We start from the raw sequence: 21,437 nt of genomic DNA, 5'->3' as shown, positions 1-21,437 counted from the left end.
ATTTCTTACTATTTTCCCTGAAGAGTCAGAGGTAGGAGCTGTAATTGGATCTCATCCAGTGAAAACTTAACGACTAATCCAAACTACCTTCAAAAGGTTTAGTGCATTGTGACGTACATTACAAAGAAGAAGAAATTATAGCTGTCAAGTGTCAGATTTTACTTGTTACCGTCACTGAACTTGGAGACTAAGCATCTTATTTTAACGTTTCTGAACAATGTGATTTTAATTGTTGTGATTAAGGGGTTGCAGAAATGTGTCCCACGTGAGGACGACACTCAATGAAGTCTTATCCCTGCTTTTAGAATTACCTTTGATCGCACTTGTAAATTCGCAGTGGATTTCCCATTAATTAATGTGAATTAGCTAGTTGTGGCTGTTCAGTTTAGGTTAATTTTAAATGTTTTACAGCGGATCGCTAATTATTGGGAGTAAAAAACTCCACTCTTATTAAACAGCACGCAGGTGCAAGCGATGCGTTCACTGCGCTCCGTGTGTTTCCAGGCGCTGGTTGGCCTTGGATAGCCCCTGGCACCCGCAGGGAGCGGCTTCTCCAGGGCCAGCACAGCGCAGGGAACTCCGCTAAATCCTCCTTGAGTGCCTCTCCCTGTTCCCCCCGATTGCCCTTCGGGGCACTCTGCTTCCCAGCCACCGCGCCGCTCTTTGTCCTGGCTGCGAGGCCTGAGCTCCTTCTCGCGTCTGTCAACCCTGGCCCCGGGTCAGTGCCCGCCGCACACCGAGACATTCCCGCACGCCAAAGGGCTCCGCTGCGGCTGCTCCATCCCATCCCAGCGCAGCTCCGGGACCGTTCCCCGCTGCTGTCAATGTCTGACAGACGGACACACGGACCGTGTCCTTTGTTCCGCTGGGGGGGCAGAGCTGCCCTCGCAGGCTGAGTAGGCAGGTTCATCCCCGCGGTCCTGCCCAGGCACCTGCGCGGGGGGTCCGGCCCGTTCGAACCGAGAGTTCCGCCCGCCCCGGGCCCACGGCAGGGCAGCACCGCCCCCGGGGTACCGCGACTGCCTGCCCAGCGGGTGCGGATCCCCGCGGACACCGACCTCTGTGGACACGGCTCCCTGCGGACACCGATACCCGCGGCCACCGCCGGCACTCCCCGCGGGGCCGGGGCGGAGCTCTGCCCGCTCTGCCCGCCCCGCCCGGAGCCGCCGCGCCTGCGCCGCTCTGCGCGGGACAGCGAGGAGTTCCGCGGCGGGCGGTGCGGGCCGGGCCGGGCGCTGCGGGACCGGCGGGTGAGTCGCTGCGGGGCCGGGCTGGACTGGACTGGGCCGGGCCGGGAGAGCGCGTCCCGCAGAGCCGCCGCACCCTCGGTTCCCGCCGGCGCTTGGGCTGAGCCCGCGACCGTCCCGGGGGTGCGCGGGCTGAGCCTCCCGAACCTTCCGCTGCCTCCGCCCGCGGCTCTCCCCGCTCGGACCGGCCGGAGCGAAGCGGGAGCGGCCCGCGGGGGTCCCGGCGCTGCCCGGCCCCTCCTGGGCTCACTGGACGTTCCGCCCCCGCATCGCTACCGCGCTATTGCTTCATCGCCTAAAAATACCTCCCGGCCGCCCTCCCTCCCTCCGGGCGGGGGCTGCGCTCGGGGCCGGGAATGGGCAGCGGCAGTGCGGGAGGTGCGGAGCGGCCCCGGCCGGTCTGCGGGGGCTTCGGGTGCCGCCAGCCCGGGTGGTGTCCCAGAATAGGGTCTTTCACCCAGTGTGCAAGAGGCCAGTCCACATACAGGCGAGGTATTTGATTTATTTACAGTTCTGCGCAGAAAGGAGGGCTGGGTGGCTGAGCCAGCACCACGACTATCAAAAGTTTTCACAATTTATACATTTTAGCAAGCAGTGGTATTAATGTGTCTTGGCTACAAGTTGCATAGTTCTGTTATTAATGAGTATTCTCTTTTATTGGTGAAATTATTTGTTTCTTATTATTACTAGTCTACATGCTCAGTCTTTTGGTTCTTTTGGGTCGGTGGGTTTCGTGAGTTGGTGATCTGTGAGTTGGTGATCACGATTTCCCCCTGCCAAAATCACCTTTTACCCAGTTGGAGCTGGTTTCAGCACAGTTGCTGAGTTGGCGTTTTTAGTTTCTTCCTTATCTTGGGAGTTCTGCCTAATGCCCTTGTGGCCTGTAAATTCTGCATTCTTTGTGTCCACTATCAGTACATCCTCCTCCCAAAGCTTTGCTCCCCTCTCCTTAGGTCCGAGATCATTGAAGCATGTTAAGTCCTAAACCTTAACAAGGCAATTCTACTGGCAAGTAACTTATCTAACACCTGGACACCAGGAGAGGGGACGGGTTTCTTTCCAAGTGCACAGCTCCTGTAGCCAGCTGGAGAGGAAGCGTGAATGCGGTGGTTTGTACCTGAGCACATCAGTCACATTCAGGCCATTGGGTTGGATGTTTATCTCGCTATTAATTCACACTTGCCGTTTCTCTGGAGCTTCCTGTCTCTGTGGCACAGTATGGTGCAGTTTTCAGCCGTAATTTCAGTGTGGTGCAGGGACAGACAGCGCTGTGCTGTGAGCAGCTCTCGACTCCAGGAGCTCGCTCTGCCAAGCTTGCCAGGGGGGCTGTCGGGGCTGCGTGTGCTTGTGGGGGTATTTCTGCCCTTCACAGCAAGGGGAGCATCACACGGAGTTTCTGGTTTGTTTTTCTTGCATTAAAATAACTGGAAGGGTGGGCTCAACAGCATTGCCCACAAAGTTATTTGCCGAAATAAACAGGTTTGTTGGGAAGCTCCGGCTGTGAAGCCACCACTGCGTCAGTGGCCCATCCCTCGGGGCTGGAGCTGTGTGGGAAGGGCCAGGACTATCCTACCCCAGTTAATAGATGTCTCTCTGGTGGGCTGCTGGCAGCTGCAGCTTCTTCCCATGTTTTAAATTTAGTTTCCGGAGGTGGAGGTTCAGTTCGGAGGTACTTTTTGTCACTGACGCAAAAAGTACGTACTGAAATTCTTAACATTTTAAGTGGCAACGAGGAACGCCTGTGAGAAGTTGGTGGGAGAGGTGGTTTGTGCTGCCTGGGTTGACACGCTGAGCTGAAGTGCTTGCAGCGTGTTCTGATTGCAGTGTCCTAATGGCTTTTGGCCATAATAAACATCAATATGCTGTATAGGATGATTTTTTCACCTTGAGAGATTAACGCAAACATTTCTTCCAAATATAATTGCTGTTCCACTTTGGAAGGAACAGCAGCTTTCACAGCTGACCAGTTTTGAATACCATTCAGGAACATTTGAGGCCAGCCTAATGTAGCCAAAGAGCTAATTTGAAGAGCTGCTTCATTGTGTCTGTCTTTTTTTAACAGCGCTGATGACAAGTCACAGAGAATCAACAAAAGCAGATGGCGGGAGGTGGCTCTCACTGCGTTAGGGAGTAGCCCACTGAAGTAAAAGATTAGAAGATAAGCACATTAACACAAACTGAGAGAGCTGGGGGTGTTTAGCCTGGAGAAGAGGAGGCTCAGAGGTGACCTCAGCACTGTCTATAACTCCCTGAAGGGAAGTTCTGGCCAGGTGGGGGCTGGTCTTTTCTCCCAGGCACTCAGCAATAGGACAAGGGGGCACGATGGGCTTAAGCTCTGCCAGGGGAAATTTAAGTTGGAGATCAGAAAAAAATTCTTTACAGAGAGAATAATCAGGCATTGGAATGGGTTGCCCAGAGAGGTGGTGGATTCACCATCCCTAGAGATTTTTAAATTGAGATTGGACTTGGCAGTGAGTGCCATGATCTGGTAAAGGGACTGGAGTTGGACCAAGGGTTGGACTCGATGATCTTGGAGGTTTTTTCCAACCCAATCGATTCTATGAAACCACAAAAAATTACTTTGTGCTAAACACACACAAAAGAGGGTGTTAAAACTGGATTTGAGAGAAGTTTGAAAAAGTAAACATTTGAAGCACTCCAGTTTGACTCTGCTTACTTGATACTGAGAGTTCTTTTCCCCCAGTGCAGTTACAAAGTTCCAAGAACAACGATCAGATATGCATATAAGGTCATCATGTACAGGCACAGGCTTGCCTGACAGACGAGAGCTCTGGCAGAACATTGCTGAGGGAGGAGGGGGAAAACGCCTGGCCCTCGTTTTGTGTGACGTGTCAAAGGTGTGCAGGGCAGGTAAATGCCTCCCTGACATCCGATCTCGGAAGCTCAGCAGGGTCAGCCCCGGATTAGTACTTGGATGGGAGACCTCCTGGGAAATGCCGGGTGCTGTAGGTTCTAGTCCTGAGGACTTCACTGGCACTGTCCAAGCTCGCTCGGCCGTGGCAGATGAACCTCAGGACTGAAACGGTGGGGCCAGTTCTGCGCACGCTGAGCCTCACCTAAAATCCACTGCGCAGGCTGGAAGGGCCCACCCATGTGGGGACAGCCCTGCCCAAATCTTCGTTCTCGAGATTTGGCCATACATACATATACATACAAAGGTGTGCAGAGGAGGATGTTTTGACCTAATATGTGACAGCATCAGTTAAATTTGAGGCTGTCTAACCTTTAAAACCTGTTACAGGCATACTGACCAAATATTTTTGGTCATTATGGGGTTTTTTTGAACCGTGATGTACTTTTCACCAGAATGTGTCTCACAAGGATTGAACTTTAAGGATGAAAGAATACCAAGTATTAAAAGCCAGAAAAATGTGAATTAGTACTGAATAACTGGATGTGAGTTTTCTTTTTTTTGGTCAGTGCTACAGTGAATATTGTTTTGCCCTAATGCCTCCATCTTGTTAAATTAGATGTCAAGACCACTAAAATTTGTATTAGTCTCTCTGTACATACTACTTTTTTCCGGATTATGATGGCTGTCACTGCTTAGTTTGATGCTCTGTAAAAGCCACACACAATGTCATGACTGAGTCCCAAACCTGCAGGAGCAGAATGTCATCTGTGTAACCAGTGGTCTCAGGAATAACTCTTACAACCCAGTTGCAACTTTAAATTTCTGTTTTCCTAGTGAACTTGTCCAATTTCAAAGTGGGGGTTTTTTTCCTAAGGATGTTTTGAGGAGTTTCTGGCTTTTTGTGACGTTCTGTAACTTTTTCAGAGAGCTCAGGAGTGAGTGCCTGTAATGAGATCAGTATGGGATTCTTCATTTCTTTTGACTCAGCAGACTAATCCTGTAGTATATTTAGTACTTGCAAATCCAGGATTTTCTTGCCAGCTAAACGGTAGACCAGAAATGATAATTCACAGTTTCTGAGGTGCTGCATCAGTATGTTGAGGTAAGGTAGGAAGGAGAGCCTGACAAACCTTGTCCCTTTCAGTAATGCACAGTTCAGGTGAAGGTCGCTGAATGTCTGCAGTGGCAGTGCAGTTTTTCTGCAACCATCTCAGTGCTGTGGAAAATCAGGGGAGTTTAAACCAAGCTGCTCAGAAAAGGAATGTGGTATTTTTTCCTCGCCTTGCATAAGTGTGGGCATGTATTTTCAATTCACACCGTTATTACTGTGGAATGTATTTTGTACATTTATGAGAAAGTAACCTTGCTCCTGAATGTCTGGAACAGATGCATGGTTCATGTGTCATTAAATTAGAAACTGCAGGAAAACAAAGAACCATCTGGAGACTTGGTGGGGGGGCAGGTTGAGGTTTCTGGTTAAATGTATTATCTAGACAGGAAAAATATAAAGAGTGTTCAGCTGCAAAAGGAGGGAAAGTGTGCTGGGCATTTTATTTTTGTTTGTTTTGTTTTTAAATTGTCTTCTTTCCATAATTAGGCGAAGCACCAGAATGAAAGACATGGACAATATCCAAACTGTAAAGAAAGAATGGTAGGTGCCAGTTCTCCCTTCCCCATCTCCCCCCTTCCTTTCCGATTGCTGTTTGTGTGTCCTGTCATGACTTTTTAAACTTTATGTTAAATTCTGAAATTTACTATTTTTTCTGTATCCACCTGCTCCACATGGTACTGAAGGTTTCAAAAAACTTTTCTCATTTTGCTGAAAGATTCCTCACATACTTGAAATGTTTCCTAGATGAAAGAAGCTCTGTAAATATTTTTATTTAAAATAGCAAGGCAGCCTTACAAATTGCTAACTCACTGTGCAGCTCTACATTTGATATGGAGGTGTTTAGTTTTCCAGTTCTCTTTCTGTGGTAAAGCAGAGAGAATACCTACAGTAATGCTTCAAGTTTCTTTTGTTCTATTAGAAAACTAAGATGGGGACAATATACTTTTGAAATTTCTTCTTTAATATTGTTGAGGTTTTCTTTTGTTTAGAGATGTTAATCTGTAGGGATTCTTATGCACAGATACACTGCAAACAATTCCTTTTAATGCAAATGTATCAAATTACCATTCCAGTAAGCATTGCTGCTTTTGAAATCAATACAGAGTTTTATGTAAAACTGGGTGTTTTTCAAGAGCTGGGATTTTTTTTCTGAATTGCTTAAAATAGATTTTTCTGAATCTCCAATAGGAATAACTCCTGCCATATTTACTAAAAGCTGCATAATCCTCTTACTATGCAAAGAACCTATACTGAAAGATAATAATTCATTCAGGTTGCATATTTCTGCATTTTGATTGGTGAAAATTTAACAGAAACAGCTGTCACACATACAATTTTCTATAAAAAGATGTGGTTGATGCATCTTTTTTAATACCCTGGCAGTCTCCACAGTGTTGAAGGCTTCTATTGTATTTATTCAGTGTGCTCCAGTGGTGTTGAGTCACTTGAGATTCCCTAATGCTCTTTCCAGCACAGTAATGGTGGTTCTGGGATGTTGCTGGGAGTGGGGAGGTTCAAATGGAGGTGGGGAGTAAATCCCAAGGCAGTTTTCTTACTTGTGTTTTTAAAAACTTACTGCAGAGGAACCTGAGTCTGTGTCATAGAAATTTAAGGAAGGCCCTTCAATGGTGTGCAGTTCAATGTTACAGTTAAATGACCTGACTTGCATTCCTTGCTCTGGTACCAAGCTTAAAAGATTTTCAAAGCTGAATTCACCTTTCTATTGTCGTTCTTTAACTTTGTTTCTAGATTGCAAATAGCAGAAGTTTATAGAAAATGCACAACACAAAGCTGACCTGATGTTTTGTAACAGCCAGATAAGCTGAGTGCAGGGGAGTGAGCCTTCTACACCTGTTGGTACTGAGCTTCTGGGGAACCTGCCTGTCCTCTGAGGAGTCCTTTTTACTTATGTCTTTGTTCTGCAGGGTGTGTAAATCAGGAACCAACGACCAGGTTTTGAATGGTACAGAACAAAACTGTGACTACTTTGTAGATAACCTGTTTGAAGAAGCTCAGAAGGTTGGTGCTATATGTGTGCCCCCAACTACAGTCAAGAACCAGGTAGGCAGTGAAGAAAAAATATTTGTGTTTAACATAACAGCATTGCAGGAGTACTCTGGAAAACAGATGCCAGAAGTCCAGCAGTCTCATCCAGTACATCTGTAAATAAATTCACACAGAATTCAGAGAGCTGTAGGAACAGCCTCTCATCTCTCAGGCAGCCAGGCCTATGCTGCTGTGCTTCTGGCCTTTACTCATTTACAGTGGGTTTAGTGTCATTCTAGAACTGATGCTGGCATTGGCTAATGCACTTCTGCTTTATTAGTAAGGAGAGTGATGCGAGCAGGAGTTCCAAGGAATGACAACTTACATAAGAAGTTATTTAAGGAGCTGCAGCCTTTTTGTGCAGAGACATAGCCCAAATATTTTTCATTTAGTCTTATTCATATAATTATGGTAGTAGTGGGATGTTCAGTGTAGGTTTGTATCTCAGTGATTCTGTCCATGTCATGTTTTTCTCTTACTCACAGAAGACTGGTGAGAGGAGGGAGAAAAGGCCACGTAGAACAAAGATGTTAGGAGGAAATAATGGAGAGAGCATTCCTGTAAATTATGTTCTTGGATCCCAAACTGAGCCTGGAAGAAAAGGAATTTCAGGAGCAGGATGTTAAATTCCAGTCCTAAAATAGTTTTACGTGGCATTACTTGTGTCAATGCCTAAATGGGAGGTTGGTGTGGAATAATTAGCCAATGTTAAATTTGCATACTGGCTCACTGTAGAGAAACCTTCCCATAATTAGAAGTGCTTCCCTATGCATTGGTGCCATGAGACACAAGAGTTTCTGAAGGAATCTAATCTTGCTGAGTGCTGTAAACTTTCTTTGACAGACTACCCAACTGAAAGAGAAGGAATTTTATTCAGCAGTTTGCACATTCTGTTTATTTATGTAGCAATCATCTAACAAGTCAAAATGCAAAAAAAAAAAAGGATTAAATTGTCAGGTACTATCGAGCCTAGTTCAAACTAATTTCCAGCTGAGGTGCATTCTGCATTCATATATGCTTCATATATCTCACCTGGGGCCAAATATCTGTCAAAACAAGGTTATTTCAGCGATCAGACCTGGATAATCAAATGCTTCCTTAAATGGTGTGATGCATAAATATGAAAATACTACCCCAAATATATCTGTGTTACAGTTGAAGAGGTTTTAGTAAACAGTGTGAAGGCTACAGGTTGGAGTAGTGGATGATTTCTGGCAAAGTTAACAAATCACTGCAAATTTATTTTTCCATAACACCAAGGTTTTGAAACATACCCAGGAATCCCAGGGTAACATAAACCTATGTCTGTCTGAAAGTAGATTTTCTGGTACTTGCTTCATTTTCTGAGTGAAAGTCCTCTGCAGGAATTATCTCAGTGCCCTTACTTTGAGAAAATCCTTCTGAATAATCAGAACAAGGCTTTTACCCCAGTAAATCCCCCACTGGACTGTTCTGGCAGTTGGTGTTCCAACACCAGGCATGTGTGCTCTCAAATTAGCTCATGAAGAGTTGCAGCTGGCTGGGATCTTCCAGCTCTTTCGTTTGGTTTTTTTTTCCTTTTTGAATTGAAAGAGTGTTCTTGGCCTGGGAAAGCAAAATAATTGGGGGAAGGTTTATTTCTAACCCTGATTGACACAAGATACTTAGAAATGTCCCTTACCCCTTGCAGTTGCTGTGCCTGTTGGCACAGGGCCAAGGCAGATTACAGTGAGCCTGCTCTCAGTATTTTTAGTCCATGGAGTGGATGATTTATAATCACAGGGTACTGTGGGTATACCAAGCTGCTTTTAGATCAGTGTTATAATGAGACTCATTCTCACTTTATAGGTTGATGTCATCATTAAACTTTGGAAAAACGGGTTTACGGTAAATGACGGTGAACTTCGGAGCTACGTGGATGTTGCAAACCAGCAGTTCTTGGACTCCATTAAGAAGGGGTGAGTTTTGTGTTCTTAACCAGCCTGAGCTAATGTGCTTTGGGTAGCTCTTAGCTTATGCTCTATATTTTTTACACAGCTCTTGCCTTTGCTGCACTGCAGTGTCCCTGTAGGGGCACAGGCCCTGCTGGCCTCGCTCCTGCAGTGCTAATGGCTGTTGGAACATCAACAGGTGTAATACAGCTTTCAGTGGCTGTAGTTGTGCAGTTGCTGATGAATAGATAAAAGGCAGTGTTGGTGGGGGGGCACAGCAGGTGCAGAACAAAATAAAGAATAAATCAGTGCCCAGTAATAGCTGCTGATCAAATGGTATTTTGACTAATGAACTCAATGCACAAGTGGTTGAGCATTTCTGGTTTATGGTCTTTGTTTTCTTTTTGTTCATGCAAAGCCTTAAATGGGCACAGATGGTCCATGTAACATCAAGAAACTCTGATCATGCTTAAATTTCAGACATTTTTCCTAGTACAAACTTGCTATTTCAGTCATTTTGTATGTATATAACTATCATACATTTATCCCTTTGCTAATAGCAGTCTTATCTTTATCCTTGTGTCAAAAGTTAATGTGTTGTCCTGATTTCTGCTAGTGTGTGCAGTTGTTGCTTTAAAAAAGCAGGTTGACCATACAAACCTGTGTGATTTTGAACCTTTAATTTGTACTCTGTTTCTTCACCCCACACAGATGGAGAGGATAATACAATTCAGTAACTCCTTATCAGCCATGTGAAATTACTAAGCCATTGTATTTTTGTCTTTTCCATACTTTGCTGCCCCATCAAAATTACTAATTTTACACTGTTTCTCCTCTATGGCTCTCATTTGTGTTAGCTGTAATAGCAATTAACTGCACTGTTTAAAGCCCTTTGTGTTCTTTGTGTGCATTCATCAAAAGTTTGCCACCTTTCTTCCACTGTTTGCCTGTGAAGATGCTAATTATGGGATGGTTCTTGCATAATCATTGATGGTAGAGAAAGCACTTGGTACAGCTCCTGTGCCAGCTGAGCCCCTCCACCTCAGATTGTGCTGTCTGCATCAGAGCTCATGGACAAAGACATTGTTGTGTTCTGCCTAATGCAATTAAAGCATCACCAAGGTGACGTTACTGCACTAAAGAGTGTGGCTATTAGTGATGATCTAATTTATAAAAGCTGTGGTTTTTTGACATTAACCACATTGTGTCTAAACTCAGTTCTTTCTCTTTAGGAGCCAGTTGTCTTTTTTTCTTCTTGTTACTCAGGGGATAAAATAATCCACCTTTTTGCAACAATGTGTGGCAATACTGAACTTCCTACACATCCTGTGCTTTAAAGTGGTAACTGCTGAGAAAATTGGAACACCATTCAACAAACTTTTTATATTGTTTCATTTTTTGTTAATTTGCAGTTCAGGTGTCATGCACTTAACATAACTCTTCCTAAATATTTGTGAATTTTTTTTAAAAGCATCATCCTTGAAAGGCTAAATATAGAACAGGTATTAACCATTAATCTATTTTGTGTACTGAAAACAGTATAGTAGTTCTTTATCTGACATGCCTTTTTTTTTTCTTAAGGGAACTGCCTTTTGAGCTACGAAAAGTTTTTGATAAGGAGGAGGTAGATGTGAAAGTGGAAGATAAAAAAGATAAGGTGTATTTGTCATCGAAAAAGCCAATGTTTCATCCTTTTTCTGGTCACGGATACAGATTAGGAAGGTGAGTAGTCTGATGCCATCTATGATTGAGTAGTTAAGGATTATAATTCAGGTGGGAAGTGACCTCTGGATTTTTTTAATCTAAGCTGCTTCTCAAAGCAGGGTCAGCTGTGGGGGCAAATGAGGTTGCTCAGGCTTTTATCCAGTTGGGTCTTGAAATCCTGGAAGAGTGAAAAGCTACACAGGCTGCTTCAGTGCTTGACTGTGTCCATGGGAAAAAAGTTTTTCCTTATATCCAGTGTGAATGTCTCTTGCTTGAATTTCTGTCCACCATGAAGAGCCCGGCCCCCTCTTCCTGATGGCCTCCTGCAGACCCTGGCAGGCTGTTTGTGGGTGCCCCGTGACCACCACCATCATGCACAGCCTGAAGAAGCCCTCTCCTCAGCCTCTGTTCCCAGGTGGATGCTCCATCCTGCAGCAATCTTGGTGTCTCTCCACGAACTTGGAATTTGGGGGGTAACTGGCTATGTTGCTGTGTTAATACAGAAGGGATGCTGTTGGTTTTCTTTATTCAAGGTCACAATATTAGCAGAAATGTTCCCAGCTGAAAGGCTGTTGCTCTTCTATTCTGTGATTTAAGAGAAAAGAATCTCTTTAAAGCTCTGTGTTTGTATGAGAAGAGAGGAGTATGACAATCCTATAAAGGAAACTGAAGAAGTAAGAGATTATTTTGTGCTCTCTTACAATTGCTCAGTATTTAATCATGCATTTGTTGCAGTTAGAGCATTTTAGCATGTTGCAGTGATCCTCCTTATGTCTGTCTTGTAGTTGGAGAGTGTCAGGCACTAATGCCAGTGCCAAAACTGGGCTTGATTTACAACCAGTTTTGTATTTTGGCCAGGTGTTGTAGAGGGACAGGCCAGGAGCTCATTTTTTTGATCTCTGTGACTTTTGTTTACTGCAGCCAAATTCTGCTTCACATATTCCTGTCATTAAAGACTTACATGCCTATCAAAGCAGGCTTCAGCTTAGGGAACAGGACACTTTTTGACCAGGAGCCACAGGATCCTTCACTGGTGGGATTGCTGAGTGACCTGCAGGATGGGGTGAAGCCTTAGGGTGAACAGCTTGTATGAATTAAGTGGGGAAGGGTTTGCCTGCTAAGGCCCAGTGCTTGTGCTGAGGGAAACGTGACCTGGGCAGGAAGAGATGAGGGAGGGAAAGAAGATAATGTGCAGAGCAGGAGCCAGCCTGCTAACAGTAAAGGATGAGTGGTTTCAGGCTGGCTCAGAGAAGCAAGTGTCTGTTTTATCAGTTTCATCTGTTCCTGTAGCACAGTCCATTCAATTGCTCCATGCTCCAGTAGATACAGTCAATAGGCAAAACCTTCCCTTGAGAGATGGATGAGCTGCTGCAAGACTTGCTTTTGGTAGCACTGAAATCCTGAGCAAACAGGGGTCAAGAATTTAACCTTATTTAATCTACAAGTAGACCTATACATAGCTAAAACAAACAGATCTTCAGTGTGCTGGGTTTCTGCTGCTAACCAGTGCAGAATGGTAGGTGGTTCTGTTGCTTGTTGTGCTCTGCCATGCCTACAGCAAGTAATGATCTTGCTTCCCAGTAGGCAAGTTTGGATTTGGAAACATGCTCATCTGTGAATTTCGGTTGCCTAGTCTTGTACACTGAGTCTTATGCATCAAATCCTACAACTTGCTCAGTGTTTCTTTTTTTTTCTACTCTTCTAGTCTATTCTGTGCTATGCTATCAGTGCCCTTTATTTAAAGACAAGTAAATATTTTGCTGATTTTGGAAACATGAGCTGTAAGTGCTCCCACTCCATAAACTGGTGCTGGCTTCCTGGTGTTCATAAATGTCCATTGCATGGATATGCAGTAGAAAAGCTTAGTGGGGAAACAGTAGAGCTGGCTGAGATCTGGAACAAGTTTTAAGCTATAGAACTCCTTTTCCACAGTTACATTTGTGTGATTAGTCAGAAATGAGAGAGACAAATTACTGAAGAGTGTTTTTCGGCTTATGGGCTATTTAAACTCCTGCTTATCAAGTAAACATTTTTAATAGTCTGTTTTGTGGTGGGTGAACCACTGTGAATTGGTCATTTGATTGGCTCTTTAAAAGTTAGTTGGAGGAATACTGGAGAAACTAGAAATTATATTGATATAACTCAGATGAACTTGATCCGCCACCTTTCTGTTTTACAGAAGAAAAAAGTGAAACCAGAATTTTCTAATGTATCTTGTGAACCTGTCTAACTAATGGGTATACTGTTTTATCTGCCACCATTCAGCTGCATTTAATAGTTTGGGATTATGACTAGATTTGCAACTGCACTTCTCTGTTGAGCTTATCGATGCATCTTTAAGACTGCCTCAGAATCACATTAATTAAACTATTGACTGAAATCCCTTGTAGCAGAGTGGGCTTGCTCTGTAACCTCATTAGGGTAAAGCATTGTGTGTCAAGCTTCTTAACCATCAGTTAGGATAAGGCATAATACCTCATTCCTGGACTTTTTCTTTTCAGAAAATTGACAGGATGCTCTTATGTCTGTTTGATCTTTAGTTTACCTCTTCTTTTGTTAATCTTATGAAAGGAATAAGCCTTTAAAAGGAGTTGCCAATGCTTCGAGCTCAGGCTAATAAGAGACTTAGATTCTTAGTTTGTGGCTTTAGTCAAAGCTCCCACCACTAGATGGCTTTATCTGTCAGTTCTTCAAGAGCAAAGTTGTCATACATAGAAATGCTTTAAACCTTGGTGAATACAGATCTTCTGACTTTCTCTTGCAGCTTCAGTGAATGTGTTGGCTTCAGTTTCACACATACTTGCTATTGAAAGACTCATGTCCAGTGCCTACCACAAATTGAGATGTGACCTTGAGGGAAGCTGTTTTGAGAATGACACCAAAATCTGTATCCATGGGAGACAGTTGTCTGAACTACAGCTGTGACTGATGTAGTTCAGCCCAGGCTGGGGCTGAGCAGCTCTGCAGCCTCTGCTGAGCTGGGTCAGCTCACATTGAGTGAGTGCTGCAGTGTCTGAATGGGGAGCTGAGCACCACTGAGCAAGCAGAGAGCAAAAGCTGATCATGGCTGAAGTATCACTTGAAATGTTTTTTTTTTGCTCTGCTCACAGCACAGTTTAACGTTGTCTTGCTGGTGCTGAAGCTTTTCTTCCTGATCTGGAGAGCAATTAAGTTTTATTATGTATTGAGGTCAAGCATGAACAGAAGCTGGGTGTGAGATAATGAGGCAGGTAGGTGATAGTAAGTCACCTGTGCTTGGAGTACCAGAATATTTTACAGATGTGCCTCTTGTAATATGTTGGTGTCAAGTTCTTGTGTCCCAACTGATTTCTGCGTAATGCAAAACAGTTCTGTGCCTCTTACCTGCCTCCAGTCACACTGAACAGCTCTTATCACTCACTTGGGAATGAGGTTTCTGGATTCTCATTCTTTTTGCTGAGTTTCAATGGAAGAAGTAAAAATGCTTTACTGGCTGGAATCCTAGAAGTTAGGGCAGCACTTAACTAGGCAGTGGGCAATAAGAGTTTTTCAAATACCTCTGACTAAGAACTTGAGCCCAAGACTCTAAATTTATTAGCCTGAATATATTAAGTCATCATGCTTTGTGATTAAACTTAGATGTGTACAAGAACATAAGGATACAAGGATGAAGTTTGTCCACAAAGCAGGTTTGTAGTATAGTTAAGCCTGTTAGTCTGTGGCCATCAGTTACCCACTTCTCTCTCAATAAACTGTAACTCACCGATTTTCCTGTGCAAAGAGAAAGCTTTTCTGCAAACCACTGTAAGTGTTCATGTAGTCAGTGACTACAGCTGAGCTCACAGGAGAAATGGTAACTCCTTAAATCACTCTACAAGTAAACATCTGGTTATACTCACAGGAGCTGAGGATGTGCCCACTGGATCAGGCCCAATGATGACTTAAACAGTACATGCTGAACAAGTTTGGTCATGAAAGAAGCACTAAGCTCTAGATATTTCTTCAGAATAAAATTTTTTATAGTAATTTTTTGTTGTTTGCTTTTCAAGACCATGTACTTGGACTGAGGTCCCTTTGTTCTGTCAGGTCATCTTGTGAACCTTTGCCCCTATGGGAGAGTCAGCTGTGGAAAGTGCCTTAGAAAAATAAAATCCAAATGCCTGTGCATCAGCCTGGATTGTTCACGTTAAGTCAATTGCTCTGATAGATGAGCAATTCTTCTAAGCTGAAATAGATGATGCTGGAGTATAAGTCAAGGCTAACAACATTCAGTTAAATTGAATTACTGTAATCACATTACAGTGAAAATTAACTTTGAGTATGCAAATTCAACACTCACTCCCCTTAAAGTTTCACCTGTGTGATTAGAGTACAAAAACATATGAAGCAACTTCAGAGTGTTTTGTGTTCTGTCTATTCATATTTAATACTTTGATATTTAAGTTCCCTTCAATCTTACAAAAATGTTAAATATGAGCAAACTGACATTCTTTAGCATGTTGAAGTCTTTAAGTGAAAGTATTGGTATACAGTTGGAAAAAGAGTGTATCAGTGTTCCTGTATTTGTTAAAATAAGAAGCCATCAGTGCCCCTTGGTACAGGGCAGAAAGCTCCAGAAACAGAGGTCTGGAGGGAAGTTCAGGCTTACATGTGACCCAGGAGCCATAACCTCATATGGCTTTTCTTTTCAGTGCTACTCCGAGGATAATCTCTAAAGTAAGAGATGATCATCAAGGACATGATGACAAAAGACACCTGCCTTTAGTACACTTGAATGATTTGGAGCCTGTCACTAACATCCAGATCTGGTTAGCTGATGGGGAAAGGATAATTCAGAAATTCAATGTTTCTCACAGGTAAGATTTATGTTAGCAATGTTGTATGTATTTGCATCTGAACTATTTTTGTTATGTGTGTACATGTAAGTCTCTGATTTCTATGACTAATCTACCTCCTCAGTTCACTTAGTGTTGGACAGGTCTTCAGCTATAGCTGGAAAACCTCCTTTGAAATTTTGAGAAATCTTTTAGCTAAGAAGAAAGGAGCATAAGAGGAGTGTGAACTGATGTTAATAGTCAGCTCATGACTGAGCATAAAGGCAAATCTGAGGAAACTGTAGCTGTTCTTCATCGGTTAGTGGAAGTTAAGACAAATACATTGTTCATTACTAGAGGAAACAGCTTTTAAGATTACAGATTTCATGAATGAACTGACTTGGAGCAAATGTCTTAGTAAAAAGCCTGCTGATCACTGGGCACAGACAGCACCACAGGTGGGACCTGCAGAATGTGACTTAGAGCTGAGCCAGAGAAAGCTCTGGGGAGGACCAGAGTCCGTGCACTGGGTGGGGGAGTTTCATCGCCTGCATGGCACCATGGACAGAATAGAATGCACCCATGTGCTTAATTATTAATTAGTAAAATCTCTGGTTCCCAAAGAGGCTTATAAATGTGGATAATGACAGAAGGTGTCAGCACAGCACATGTACCCACAGGAGCTTTGTGAAAGTAGGATTAACACTTTAACACTGAACTGTAGAACTGCTGTCTTTAGAGACCTTTCTCAAATGTGTAATTTGAGAAATTACTCCAGCACTATCCAGTCTTGTCATGTAAAGGATAGGTTGCCTGTGCTTTTCTCTGTGAAGCAATTTAAAGGTATCACAGGTTTAACAGAACCCAGACTGCTGTCAAGATAAACTCTGTGTGTTTGTGGCTGGTTAGAAGAAAAGCTCAGCAGCTGAAGGTTAATGACTGTAGTGTTTTCTTTGACTTGTACTATTTTATTAGTTAGTGGCCTGAGGTATGAACTAAAACACTCTTTTGATGTACTGCTGAAGAGTCAATTGCTATTTTAATTATAAATACTTAGTTGAAGGGCTTAATATCTTAATTATTCCAGGTTTCACACATTTAAGTGTATTTGGAAGCGTTTTGTCTTCATGAAAAACAGCAGTTTGAACAGGTGCTAAGTGCTTTCGAGAGGAAAAAAAGCCCAAGATAAGCAGAACAGCCTTACTTGATGCAATGCTCGTTTTGAAGTGGTGTGCAATAAATATTCTAGCATACCATATTCTCTTGCCACGAGGCCAGCATGTTTGTGCTGCATACAGGATTTGTGTATGCCCTGATAAGAACTAGAGGGAAATACTTTCAGAGTTCATATCCTTAACCGTGACGATTGCACATACAGCCCTCCTTTCAGTGGAGATGCAGATTGCAGTCAAGTATGTGTTAACTGAGCTGTAGGTTAATAACATGTAGCACATAGGTTGAGGTGTCTGGGTAAACTGGTAATAGTGAATTGCCACAGTAACTGCTGCTTTAGATGTGACTTGATCACAGCTGAAAGATTGGAGCAGGAGTGCAGGTACCCTTGCAGTACTGCAGTGTGGGGAATCGAGGCATGAGAGTGTAGCAACTAGCAGAGTAGAGCTGTAGGAACAGTGTACAGAGCTGTGTCTTAGATCTAGTTGTGTCCCTTCTTGAGCACTTGCTAAGTTAGTGTAACCCTGTAGTATTGGGTATGGGACCTGGAAGGCTTTCTTTCTAAAGCAGAGACTGGTGACTATTTGCCTGAGTTGCTCTTGGAACACAATGAACTTTGATATAATGCATGCAGACCACTGTAAATGTTACAAAGAAATTATTCCTACTTGAGTCTGTTCAGGCTCTTGTGCTTGTAACACCAAGCAGTGTCTCTTAATTGAGGCCTGCATGCACAGGAATTGGTTTCGTTCTGCTGGCAAATCTGCCCTGGTGAGTAGGGCTACAAATGGGTTCATCTGTGCTGCTGAGCTGCTAGAACAGCCCTCCCCCAAGCCAACCAGCACTTTCTCTATTGATGTCTAGCCATGGTTCAGATGTTAGCTCAGGTCGTGGAGCATTCCCAGGAGGCAGTTAAACCTCATGGGCTGCCCTGTGCATGGGAAAGAGGAAGAATGAGTTTAGTGATTTGCCAGTAGCCAGTCTACCAGTTGGCCTCAGGACCAGAGAATGACATTGACACTGTGTTTATTTTATGGATATAGACGTATCATCTCATCTTCATTTTATAATTAAATTGGTCAATCCTGATTGTTCCACAGCAAAACCTTTGTCTTGCTCACACATAAGATTCTTCACACCTTTACAGGCAGCTTGAATCTGTCATGAATTCACCACTGCACCTGCTTTGGTAGGATGAAACTATATTTAGACCTAGTTTATCCAGACAATTTTTGCAGACCCTTTTTCTTGATTTTTATTATGGTTCTGCTACATGTAGGAGGCATTTTTATTCCAGCTTTTGGCTAGAGAACCCTCAGGTCAGAGCTCCAGCAAATGGTAGACTGGTGTAATTACCCTCTGAGCCACAGTGAAGCTTTTGAGTACTTAGATACTCATCACTGTTCCCTTGAAAGTACTCTGAGCATGCAAACCTTGGTCCTTGCTTCACATGTGGATCAGGCATTTCAGGATTCCACCCCATTTATATTCCTCCGATTCTCTGCCATCAGGCATTACACAAGTGGTGTTTCATTCTCATCCTGTGGGTGTTGTGCACATGGTCTGTCCTGGCATTGCAGAGCCAAAACTCTAATGCGGAGTTTTCTTTTTTTCTTCTCAGAATAAGCCATGTGAGAGACTTCATAACAAAGTATCAAGGATCAGAGGGAAGTGTTCCCTTCACCCTGACAACTTCACTGCCCTTTCGAGAGCTGCAAGATGAGACACTCACACTGGAGGAAGCAAAGTTGCAAAATGCCGTTGTTGTTCAGAGACTTCGGAAAACAACTGAACCTTTCAGACTCCTAGTGATAAAAGCACCTGACAATGACTATAAAACTGCTGCTACCCCTAATGGACAACTCAAGAATGAGCAAAAAAAATGCTGTTAATAGTACAAGATCAAATTAGCTTTTAACTGGCCAAAAACTAGATGCAGGGGGACCTAGGCAAAACCAAAAATGTAACCAGCAATATGTGGATGCCCTCACATCCTCATGCACTGTGCTCTTAGAGAGCAGAGTGGGTGCTGTGCTGTCGTCTGCTGTAATAGAAGTATTTTCAGTTAAATGGGGTGGTCATAGCCTGGCTGTATAACATAGCAGAGGTAACTGTACAGCAGATCATCCTTAGAATTACTTAGGTAAAAAGCTTCATAGTTATTTAATGAGTGAGTTTAGGTGGAACAGTTCTCCGAGACTTAATTACTACTGATAGCACCTTTTAAGGAAAAATAGTATTTATTTTTGCACTTTGGACTAAAGTGAAACATTTCACTTATGTTGTGGTGTTAACTGCTGCAGTGTGCATTCTTCTCACAGTAACTTATAGACAACAGATGCTGCAGGGAAGCTCACATTTGAACTCTTCAGGATCTTCAGAATTTAAGTTTCATTACAAGATCTGCAATGTAATAATGTTCTGTCAAGTTTCACATGGTGGTAGGTGTATGTGTGAGAAGATAGAAATAAGGTAGTCTGGTGCATACTGCATAATGAAGTGCCTCAAAGTAAGCTCTGAAGGGATTGTTATTACCAATGGTTGAAGTGGTTTCTGCCTCTTCTGGGCTGCTACAGGTGTCTTACAGATCAGGTGATGTTAAACTACCTAGCTCATTAGCATAGAGATACACATTTTAGCTTTGTGATGCAGAAACTTCTGCCATTCTGACACTACCATACAGGAATAATGGCTTAGAGGGACACAGTTGTTTTTGTAGTTTATCTGTCTCTGTCCTGAACTGCCCAGCTGATTGAGGCATTAAACACATGTGGCCAAGTTTCAAAGATGTTAAAAATCCTTATTTGAACACGGAAGTTTTTCTCCCCTCCCTTGTCCCATTTCCATCCAAGTCTTTTATTTTGCTGTTCATGTATTTGAGGCATAAAAAGTGTAGCCAACTATTCCATGTTTTGCTATAAGAGAAATCGACATAAAGACTAAATATTCTGTACTGTGTTTACTAAGCATGTGGGTTTTTGAATGGAACTAAAGTCTCTAGGTAAGACTTGCCTCAGGACCTTTGGTAGATGCTGACTAATCTGTGCTACCTAAATGAATGTTTGTTTGGGATGTACTTCTTCTGTGTGGCTAAATGAGAAATGGGTTTGGGTTTTCCTGGTTTTGTTCTAAATAGAAAATTACTTCATTAGAGTGATTTGTACTATATCTGAAAATTGGGAGACTTCAGACTAGGGGTGCACATCATTCCTAGGGATATCAAACTGGTTTGGTGTAGCATCTCTCCTGGTGTGTTTGAGGACTGTGAAATCTGAGTCAACTGCACAAATACCTATTCAGTGTTCTCAAAAAGCAAAACTCAAAACTGTGCAGTTCACTGTTTGAGTGCTATAAATTCCATGTGCTACTCTGTCATTTGGGTTTATATAGTAAGTAATGCAACTAAAGTTTCTTGGCTGTGCACCAACTCATTATGTGAAAAACAGGAAGAAATATGCAGACAGATCCACCAGTAAAACTGTAAAGAGAAACCACCTAAAGATACAGATCCAACAACACAGATCCAACCTTCGATTCTCAGAGCTTCCTGAACAGTGAATTTTATTAATCAGTGCTTTTGAATTTGTCTTAAAGTAAAACTAAGTGTTGGAAAACCACACATGCTTGATTGTGAGCTCAGTTGTTGTTACCAAAAAGGTGCATGAAATGCCAAAGTGTGTCACTCATGCATTTGCAGCACAGAAATTCAAATACATAATTAGTGCAGGATTGAAATTAAAGGGGGGAGTGTCAAATTGTAGAGCAGGTAAACTCATTTTGCTTGCAATCCTTTGGAAAGGAGCAGTATTTTGTATTTCAATGTTGATTCATGACCGCTACCAGCATGTTAAGAGGTTGGGCAGCTTGGTTCTCCCTGGCTGTATATTGTGCTTTACTGAAATCACCTGTGTCTGGCTACAGCTTTGGGGTACTTGAGTGTGCATCTGCAGTTTGGGAATGTCATGATCCTTAGTTACAAAATGAAAAATCTTTGAGAAGTCTACAGTGAGGCTGTCTGCACTAATCCTGTGTTATAGATTAGAAAGAGCCTTTTAAAAAAGGCAGTGAACTATGATTGGATAACTTATTTCCTAACTTTGAGAAAATCTTTGGAATGAATACAGGGCTCTCCTGAATCTAATTGGCTTTTTGTCAGTTTGTAAAGACTGATTAGCTACCTGTAGTGTCTGGACAGCCTAATCTCTTGCCCTGTGCTGTAGACAGCTGTTATGCATTGGTCAACACTAAAACTGGCTGGGTCAATGTTAGTTTGTGGAACACACAAGTACTATCAGTTATTCATTGTCTCTTCTCAAACCTTCACAGTTTTGAGTAAAGCCTGTGCATTAACATAATTTACAGCAAAATTGAAATAGCCAAGAAAAGAACAAAGAAAGGAAATGTTTTCTGTTGGTTTTTCCTTTGTAAAGAAACATGCAAAAGGGGGGAACAAAGATTTAACATGTTTTGAGGATGGTGTGTGAAGAGAAAACAAAAAACCTAAATGCTGAATTTGAATGTTAGGTGCATACTTTGAATCTAACTTTGGTATTGGGTACTTCAAAGCTCATCTGGCCT

The 21,437-nt window shown here is 42.9% G+C and overlaps 1 protein-coding gene across 1 annotated transcript; it reads left to right on the top strand.

The window, feature by feature from the left end:
- The first annotated feature begins 1,168 nt into the window (after nt 1–1,168).
- On the top strand, nt 1,169–20,476 carry UBXN2A (UBX domain protein 2A). Its single transcript, XM_071547785.1, has 7 exons — nt 1,169–1,250; nt 5,720–5,773; nt 7,159–7,294; nt 9,107–9,216; nt 10,771–10,911; nt 15,564–15,728; nt 18,481–20,476. The coding sequence occupies exons 2-7, from the start codon at nt 5,733–5,735 to the stop codon at nt 18,749–18,751; spliced, it is 864 nt and encodes a 287-aa protein (XP_071403886.1). The 5' UTR covers nt 1,169–1,250; nt 5,720–5,732; the 3' UTR covers nt 18,752–20,476.
- Nucleotides 20,477–21,437: the final 961 nt, after the last annotated feature.

Source organism: Pithys albifrons, chromosome 2 (genome assembly GCF_047495875.1).
Source record: "Pithys albifrons albifrons isolate INPA30051 chromosome 2, PitAlb_v1, whole genome shotgun sequence".
NCBI classification, from domain to species: Eukaryota; Metazoa; Chordata; class Aves; order Passeriformes; family Thamnophilidae; genus Pithys; species Pithys albifrons.
The sequence above is the reverse complement of the archived record's forward strand: the minus strand, read 5'-3'. Positions and strand labels throughout refer to the sequence as shown.

What these genes read in the sequence shown, in the direction of transcription:
- UBXN2A (XM_071547785.1), top strand. Translation starts at nt 5,733, where the DNA reads ATGAAAGACATGGACAATATCCAAACTGTAAAGAAAGAATG. An exon ending in CAACTACAGTCAAGAACCAG is followed by an intron (nt 7,295 to 9,106) that starts GTAGGCAGTGAA and finishes CTCACTTTATAG; the next exon opens with GTTGATGTCATCATTAAACT. An exon ending in TTGGACTCCATTAAGAAGGG is followed by an intron (nt 9,217 to 10,770) that starts GTGAGTTTTGTG and finishes TTTTTTCTTAAG; the next exon opens with GGAACTGCCTTTTGAGCTAC.